Genomic DNA, 8,955 nt, shown 5'->3' on the forward strand with positions numbered 1-8,955 from the left:
GAGAGGTGGCCTTAGGTCACCCTCAAAGCCGGCAGGATGGGCCAGTGTCCTGGACTTCGTACTGCTAAGAAGCTCCGTAGCCACCAAGGACACCAGAAGTGGCATGATAAACACTACAAGAAAGCCCATTTGGGCACAGCCCTGAAGGCCAACCCTTTTGGAGGTACTTCTGGTGCAAAGGGAATCCTGCTGGAAAAACTAGGAGTTGAAGCCAAGCAGCCAAATTCTGCCATTGGGAAGTGCGTCAGGGTCCAGCCCATCAAGAATGGCAGGAAAATCACAGCCTTTGTACCCCGTGATGGTTGCTTGAACTTTACTGAGGAAAAAGATGAAGTTCTGGTTGCTGGATTTGGTCGCAAAGGTCACGCCGTTGGTGATATTCCTGGAGTCCGCTTTAAGTTTGTCAAAGTAGCCAGTGTCTCTCTTTTGCCCCCATCCAAAAGCAAGAAGGAAAGACCAAGATCATAAGTTTTCATGATGAAAACACTGTACTAACCAATTTTCATATGGCAAAAAAAATAATCAACATGTCCATGGCACTTGTAGTTATTTTCTAATTTAAATATATAACAGATTTTGCAGATGGACTTCCACTGAAATAAGCCTTTCAGAAAGAGAAAAACTTTTTAAACAAGATTAGGAAATACCAAGAAATAGGAAGTAAAGCCATGCTGTCCACCCAGCTAAAAACTTTAAAAACTTGAACTTTAAAAACTTTAAAAACTTTGCCTTTTATCTAATGCAAAAGTTTGCATGACTTTGTCGTGCCATTATTTAAAGTCAATTTCAATTCACAATTTCATTGCAATTGAATCCATCTTGTATAAGCAACTAACATATAGCCCTGATAACCTACCTCTCCCCTCCTGTATTCCATCCATCAGCAAATCCTACTGGTTTTTGCCACGCAAATTTTCCCTGAGTCTGTCCTCCTCTATCTCCTCCAACACCACCGTAGCCTAGGCCACCTTCACCTGAGGAGTGGGGGTGGAGGGATGACCTAGTCTTGTGGTTTACACATATCCCTTTTATCACCTCTCTAATCTCAACACAACAGGCAGAGTCGCTTTTTCATAATATAATGTGACCCTGTCACCTCCCAGCCTAAACTACTTAAACACCTTCCCATTTTCCTAGACAAAACTTCCTAACTAACCACCCCTGAATGGCCAGGCGCCTTGCCCACCTCTCCATCTCTTCTCACTGCTCAGACCGATTCCATCCTGCTCTCTCTGCTCCAGACAAACTGGCCTCTTTTATTCCCTATTTTCCAGCCTCCTGGACTCCACAGAGCTGTCGCTCATGCTTTGCGCTGTGCCTGAAGGTTCTTCCAGCCGTCATCCTTCTGACATCAAGAACAGCCTCCACCTCTGAGAAGCAGCTTCTCACCTCCCTGTGGTGGTCCCTTACTCCCATCGCATTGCATGAACAATACATCCAACAAGGCTTCTAACAAAAATGCTCTTAGTAACCTCATTTTTATTCTAAGGAAAACCTGGGTAAAACACAAACCTTCATCCTCAGAAGAATTGAATATCAACTGTTACATAGTCATAAAATGATCCCAGAAGTTCACTCTGTACAATCAAAACCAGAAACCCACACTGATGCCACTGATGGAAGAAAATCATGATACAAAAATGAGAGAGAAAGAGAAGGAGGGAGAGAGAGAGAAAGACAGAGAGAGAGAGAGAAACTGCACGATAGCCATAGTAGTGGGTAAAAGCCAAAGAGCTTAATTTCTATCATGATGTTCAACAGAAGAACTGAAGGAACATGAGCCAATAGCTCTAAGGTCCAGGTCTGCACAAGGTGCCTGCTGGGTGCAGGGTTCTGTCGGCTCCCACAATGCATCTCAGATGGGCTGTTATGCACATGGCCCCTGAAAAATCTATCAAAGAATAATAATTTGCATGCTAATTTACCATTTTTAGGAGGGAGAATGAGCGTAAGTTTGGTTTTGTCAAATAAAAGCAAAATCAAGAATATGAAGAGGAAAGGGGAGAAGAAAAATATCACCTGGGACCTTAGTGATTTTGCTCTCCTTAGAAGAGCAACTTGACAGACAACTTTCAAAGAGGTCACTGTGGCCTGTCTTCTCCAGACCCACGTGACTTGGTCACCACAGAAAACAATTACAGATGTTGGAGGACTTTAAAATATCTTAAAAGCTTAGCAGTTCATCGTATGCCGCAGAGTATCTGTGTGTGACGTCCACCATGTGCTTCTGTTGTCCACCCCCTCGGTTAAGCCAGGAGGGCACCTCTCCCCTCAGTGGAATATCATACATCGATGCGTAGAAAGTTTGCTGTGCCGGCAAGTAAGTGACAAAAGAGACCTTGATAGACTCGGGGAACAAATTGGACTATGATTTGGTCCTGCTCCCTCAGAAGATAAGTTTGTAGAAGGTATTCAAATTAGAAGCATTAAATAAACACTGTAATGTAAAAATGGCACATCCTGTTCTCTACACTACAGAAATACCTGCATAAGTGACCAAAGAAATATGTACAATAACGGTGGGGACTGCAGCACCCTTTGTAATCCTAACACCATGAAACCCACCTCATTTCAAAAACATTTATATTTTTGAGACCAAGTCTCGCTCTTGTCCTCCAGGCTGGAGTGCAATGGTATGATCTCCGCTCACTGCAACCTCCGCCTCCCGGGTTCAAGCGATTCTCCTGCCTCAGCCTCCCAAGTAGCAGGGATTACAGGCCCCTACCACCATGCTCGGGTAATTTTTGTATTTTTAGTGGAGACAGGGTTTCACCATGTTGGTCAGGCAGGTCTCAAACTCCTTACATCAGGTAGTCCACCTGCCTCGGCCTCCTAAAATGCTGGGATTACTGGCGTGAGCCACCGAGACTGGCCTTGAAAAACATTTGTAAAGGGTTAAATAAATGACACAAACCAAGGAAGAAATGCTGTTTTCACCAACCATGGCGAGCGTCAGCATGAAGATGACTGATTCTACTGGTCACATTATTGATAAAGCAATCAGTAAACCCAGGCACATCCTGGGGATAGGATGCTACTGTAATAGGTCTCCTATTATTATAAATGAAAAACCTGAGGCACCTTACTCACCCAAGCCTTCCATGGCAGCAAAGAAGCGTGTTATCCAGAAGTGAATTACTGTCTAAGGTCTCTGGGATCCCTCAGTTTGACATGTATAAGGCGCAGTTGGTCCTTCTCACAGCCTCAGATGTAAGGAGGTCAGGAAGAGGACATGTGTGTCTCAGGATTAATGCCCCATGATTAACCCGGTTGATTGTATGTTAACAGAAATAGGTTAACCTGGTTGATTGAAACGGGTTAAAACACAACACGAGGCGTCCCTGGGTTGGATCGAATCACCAACCTTTAGGTTAACAGCCCAACGCGCTAACAGATTGCACCACTGAGACCATGACTACCGTTTCTACAGGATGCTGTAGGCGGGGCACACTCACCAAACCACCCCCAGCCCTTCTGTCCTCAGGATGACTGAGGAGGCCTTGGAAAACCGGAGACATTAGAGACCGGTGAGTCGCTCTGGTCACGTGGAACACCCGCGCATTGGGAGATTCTGGAGACAGGACAATCGAATGGCCTTCACCCACCCTGCCCCTGGCCTGCTTCAGAAGTCCCAGGAAACGCCCCCATCAGAAACCTGCCCAAGCCCCCTGGTGGCCCAAGGGAAGCTGAACGCCCGGTGGGCTCCCGGGATGGCTCTTCCGGTTCTCTGCTCCGCCTTTAACTAGTGAGGGAGCCTGTGCCCAGCTGCTCAGTGGCTTTCGGGGCACCCCGGAGCTGCCGCTGCCGTCTTGGGATCCTGTGCCTGGATCGCGGGCTCCACCAGGGCAGGGATGGGGTGAGGGTCGCTTGTGGGTCTTCTCGGGAGGAGCAGGGTCTGCCACTCACCAGGGCCCACGACTAGGACATGCAGAACGAATCCGTCGTCGCCTTTTGCTTTTAGTCCTTTGAAGAACCCTGAAAACAGAAATCACAAACTGTTTTCCCATGGGGAAGTTTTGTTTTGTTTTGTTTGTTGACAGAGTGTCACTCGGTGCCCCAGGCTGGAGTGCAGTGGTGCAAACTCAGCTCACTGCAGCCTCCACCAGCCTCCACCTCCCGGGGCCAAGCGATCTTCTTGCCTCAGCACCCAGATAGCTGGGACAACAGGCACACCGCCATGCCCCGCGAATTTTGTATTTTTGTACAGACAGAATTTCACCACGTCACTGACTGCTTACGAAGGGGAAGTAAGTTCTTTCTAAAAAGCATTGATTCCCATTGATTTCCCGCATCCCCAGAAGAGGGCAAGGGGCGAGGCCCTCTAGGGGCCAGCGGCGAGAAAAGGGTCCTGCCCCTCTCCTGCCACGTGGCGTGGGGGAGCTGAGGGGCTCAGCTGCGCCGATTTGGGGTGCGTGCCTGGTGCAGGAGGCTGGGAGCTGGACAGGGGGTGGGTCCACCAGGGAATTGCCAGGAGAAGGGCCGGTGGTCGGTAGAGTCGGGACCCGGGAGACAAAACTTCGCAGTAGCTTTGTGCAGCGGTGAGGACTGCACCACGGAGAGAGAAGGGTTTTTTTATTTTAGCAGAGTGGGGAAGAAAGGGAGGAAAATGGAGAGACACCAAGAAGGAGGGAAATCTATGAGGACCCTTCCATCTCCAAAACGGAAGCATTAAGCTTAAAGAAGGAGTCCGGCCGCGTCAGCTCCTGTGGCTCGCTGTGATCCTAGTGAGGCCGCAGCAAACTCGGCTCCAATCAGAGTCACTGCAGTGTCCCTTCTAGGGTGTAGGGCTCTTCTTTCCCTTTAGCCTCCAACCTCAGCCTGGCCTGCGCCATTTACCTGCGGTTAGAGAGGGTACAGCTTCCTGTGGCTTCCTGTGGCTTCAGAGTTCTCTGTAGCGGCAGGAATAGAAGGAACCCGTAACCTGCACACAGGGATCCCGTCATATTGAAAGGCTAGACTTTTGCCCCCTCTCTGAGCAAGTGCAACACCCAAAAGCTGAGGAGCTCCCTCTCAGTCAGCCTTATTGGTATCTTTTACTGTTGACAGGATGGGCCGTACCTGTCTCTTTAGCTCAGATATTTCAAACATCCGTAGGGCCTTTTCAGGCCAAATCAGAAATGAACAAGAGAAGATGAGAGTTCACAATCCAACCGGGTATTTTAAGTGAAACCTAAAGAATACAATAAAATGTAAACTTAATGACATTCCCCAACCCCAATTTTTAATTTTGTTTTTATTTATTTGCTATCAGTAAATGACTGAAGTATAATCCACACAGACCAAAGTGTGCTAATCTTAACTTCGCTGCTCAGTGCACTTTGACAAAAGAAACCATCACCTAGATCAAGTTATGGGACATTTTCACCAGCCCAAAGTCATTAGAGCCTCTTTCCAGTCAACCCTCACCCCATCCCCACTTAGGCACCCTTCTGATTTCTATCTCTGTGATTTACTTTTGCTTCTTCTTGAAATCACATAAAGGTGCCTCTCCCACAGAAGATAAATTTGCTAAATGTGCTGAAGTTTGAGGCATTATATAATGCCGGATGCAGTGGCTCATGCCTGTAAACCCTGACACTTTGTGAGGCCTCACAGCTGTTTGAGCCCAGGAGTTTGGAGACCAGCTTATGCAACATGGTGAAATCCCTTCTCTACAAAACATATAAAAATTAGCAGGGCATATGGCCCATGCCTGTAGTCCCAGCTACTGGGAAGGCTGAGAGATGGGAGGATCGTTTGAGCCTGGGAAGTCGAGGCTGCAGTGAGACCTGATCGGGCCACTTCGCTCCAGCCTGAGAGACAGAATGAGACCCTGTCACAAAAACTAAATGTAATACAGCAGTGACACATCCAGTTCTCTACACTATAGAAATATCAGTGGCCAAAGATGTGTGTAAAAGAATAATGATATCGAGATTCTTTGTAATCCTAAAACCAAGAAGCCAACCTCATTTCAAACACATTTTGAAAAGGGTTACATAAATCATGCACACACTGAAGCCAAAAAATGCTGTTTTCAAAAATGATGGAGAGGATTATGATGATGATGAACGATTCCACTGGTCACATTATTGATAGACCAATCAGTAAATCCAGGCACATCCTGGGGATAGGACACCTCTCTAGGCCTCCTATTAAAAATGAAAAAATTGAAGCTGGTATATAACCCTTCCAAGCCTATAAGGGGCAGCATGAGGATTTTATTGCATTTGACTCCTTTGGTCGCTGTTTCTTGTATACAGGCACAAGACAACCTGACTTTTTAGGAGGTGCTCTAGCAGAATTGGACCTGGTAGGCAGGGGCCACACCTTGACAAGGACCCCTGTTAAGTGTAACTAGAACCCTGGGAAGAGAAAACCTTCCCTGCCATGAGCATACCAGGCCGGCCTGGAACCACCAATCTTTGGGACTTAGGACTATGGGAGCGAACGGGGAAGATTCTCTAGTGATGGAAAATACAGGAGCGCTTTGAAAGCTAGAGGAGGCATCCCTGGGTGGGCTCGAACCACCGACCTTTCGGTTAACAGCCGAACACGCTAACAGATTGCACCACAGAGACGCTTAGGAGCAACTCCACTGGGCACTATAGGCAGGGCGCACTCACCAAACTCTCATCCCTTTCAGCCTCAAGGCCCGCCCGACAGGACGACGGTACGAGGTCTGGGGACATCAGAGAGATTAGAGAGCGGTGAGTCGTGCTGGTCATGTAGGACACCCCCGCTGGGAGATTCTGGACACTGAAGGACAGCCGAATGGGCTTTGCTCGCTCTGCCCTTGACCTGCTTCAGCAGGGCCCTGAAACGTTCCCGTCGGTGACCCGAGCCGCCTAGGGGACCAAGGGAAGCTGAGCGCCCGGCGGGCTCCCATGATGGCTGTTCGAGTTCTTTGCACCACCTTCACCCGGTGAGGGAGCCTGTGCCCACCCTGCCCAGTCGCTTTCGGGGACGCTGAGGAGCTGCCGCTGCCATCTTCAGATCCTGTGACCCGCACGGAGGCTCCGCCAGGGCAGGGATGGGGTGAGGCTCACTCTCCGGGAACAGGGTCTGACACTCAGCAGGGCGCACGGCTAGGGCTTGTTGAATGAATTAATCGCCTTTAGCTTTTAGTCCTTTGAAGAGCCCTGAGAATGAAAATCAAGAGAGATTTTTCCAAGGGGAAGTTGTTTTCGGAAAGCGTTTATTCAGGTGGACTTCTCGGCACCCTCGGAGCGGGCCAGGAGCAGGGCGTCCAGTGCACCCTCTGCGCGGTGGAGCCGCCGGGGCTCAGCTGGGCGGGGTCGGGTCGTGGGCGGGAGGGCGGAGCGTGGAGAGAGAAAAGCGGGGAAAGAAGCGGGGGAGGGGTGGACCAGACATCCGCACCTCCTAAAAGGTTTGTGCAGAGGCACAGGCGGGGGAAGAATTGTTTTGTTTTGTTTTGTTGGCTTTTGGTCTTTGGTTTTTTGTTTTGTTTTTCTTTTTCTTTTTTTGAGAGGGAGTCTTGCTCTGTGGCCCAGACTGGAGTGCAGTGGCATGATCTCACTGCAACCTCCGCCTCCTGTGTTCAAGGGATTCTCCTGTCTCAGCTTCCTGCGTAGCTGGTATTTCAGGCACCCGCCACCACGCCCAGCTAACTTTTGTATTTTTAGTAGAAATGGGGTTTCACCATGTTGGCCAGGCTGGTCTCGAACTCCTGACTGCCCACCTCAGCCTCCCAAAGTGCTGGGATTACAGGTCGAGACACCCTGCCAGGCAGAAAATTGTTTTTTTTATTGTAGCAGAATGAGGAGGAATTGAAGGGAAAACGGAGATAGAACCAGAAAGACCCCAAATGACAGAACCTGTAGCTCCCAAGAATAAGATCTTCCAGAAGAACTAGGCCCAGAACTAGGCGTCTGGGAATCCTGAAATCCGTGCAGGAGTAGCATCATCCTGACCCTCTGCGTTCCTTTAGGCAAAGGACATGCTTCCATTGTTTGTTCAATTGTTTTTGTTTGTTAAATAAGTGAAACCCTTTTCATGTATCTTTGAAATTACGTTCGTTCTGTTACCTTGTGATCACAAGCGATTCTTCCACCTTAGCCTTCTGAGTAGCTGGGACTACAGGCGTGTGCCACCACGCCCGGCTCATTTTTGTATTTTTAGTAGAGATGGGGTTTCACCATGTTGGCCACGATGGTCTGGATCTCTTGACCTCGTGATCCGCTCACCTCAGCCTCGCAAAGGGCTGGGAATACAGGCGTGAGCCATGCACACGGCCTTTTTTGCTATGTCTTTAAATGTCCTTATTTCAGTCACATTTTGGAAGAGATTCCAATTTGGCATAGAATTCTAGGGAAACTTTCTTTCCCTACTTCACGATGTTGCCACTCCGACACTTCGTCATTGATATATCATCTTTCCTGTTTCTGTAAAACTGGCGTAAACTGGGCTTCCCGTACTTTTTATATAATGTTTGGACTGTGTATTTAAATTAAAAATATTAAATTAAAATACCAAAAGGCCCTGGGTGAGGTGGCTCATGCCTGTAATCCCAGCACTTTGGGAAGGGGAGGTGGAGGACCGCTTGAGGCCCAGAGTTGGAGACCAGCCTGGGCAAGATATCAAGACCCTGTCTCTACCCTATGTATGTATATAAAGTCCGAGATTCATTTTAAGTTCTCCAACAATCGCTTAAAGTAAAATGTGCCTGCCCTGAGGGTCGGACCTACCTGCTGACTTGCAATCTGTGTTTGGGAGACATTCTCAACAGCATTTGCTTTCCCTAGCCAAGTGGTTTTTGTGTTTCCCTCACACCTGAATATCTTCAGTGTAAAACTTGTCAGAAATCATTTTCTTTGCTAAAAATTTCAAAATACTCTTCCTACAAGTAAGTCCATTAAAAATGAATTTCTCAGCCGGGCATGGTGGCTCACGCCTGTAATCCCAGCACTTTGGGAGGCCAAGCTGGGCAGATCACCTGAGGTCGGGAGTTGGACA

The 8,955-nt window shown here is 48.3% G+C and overlaps 1 protein-coding gene and 1 non-coding gene across 2 annotated transcripts; one reads left to right on the forward strand and one right to left on the reverse strand.

Moving 5' to 3' along the window:
- Positions 1 to 20: 20 nt before the first annotated feature.
- On the forward strand, positions 21 to 468 carry LOC108298646 (40S ribosomal protein S23-like). Its single transcript, XM_037735861.1, has one exon. The coding sequence runs from the start codon at positions 37 to 39 to the stop codon at positions 466 to 468; it is 432 nt and encodes a 143-aa protein (XP_037591789.1). The 5' UTR covers positions 21 to 36.
- Positions 469 to 6,486: 6,018 nt separating this feature from the next.
- Positions 6,487 to 6,560, reverse strand: TRNAN-GUU. Its single transcript has one exon. It is a non-coding gene; the product is annotated as a tRNA-Asn (tRNA).
- Between the last annotated feature and the right edge of the window lie 2,395 nt (positions 6,561 to 8,955).

This window comes from Cebus imitator, unplaced genomic scaffold (assembly GCF_001604975.1).
Source record: "Cebus imitator isolate Cc_AM_T3 unplaced genomic scaffold, Cebus_imitator-1.0 Scaffold1029, whole genome shotgun sequence".
NCBI lineage: Eukaryota > Metazoa > Chordata > Mammalia > Primates > Cebidae > Cebus > Cebus imitator.

Excerpts from the sequence above, each read along its gene's own strand:
- LOC108298646 (XM_037735861.1), top strand. The coding sequence starts at position 37 with ATGGGCCAGTGTCCTGGACTTCGTACTGCTAAGAAGCTCCGTAGCCAC.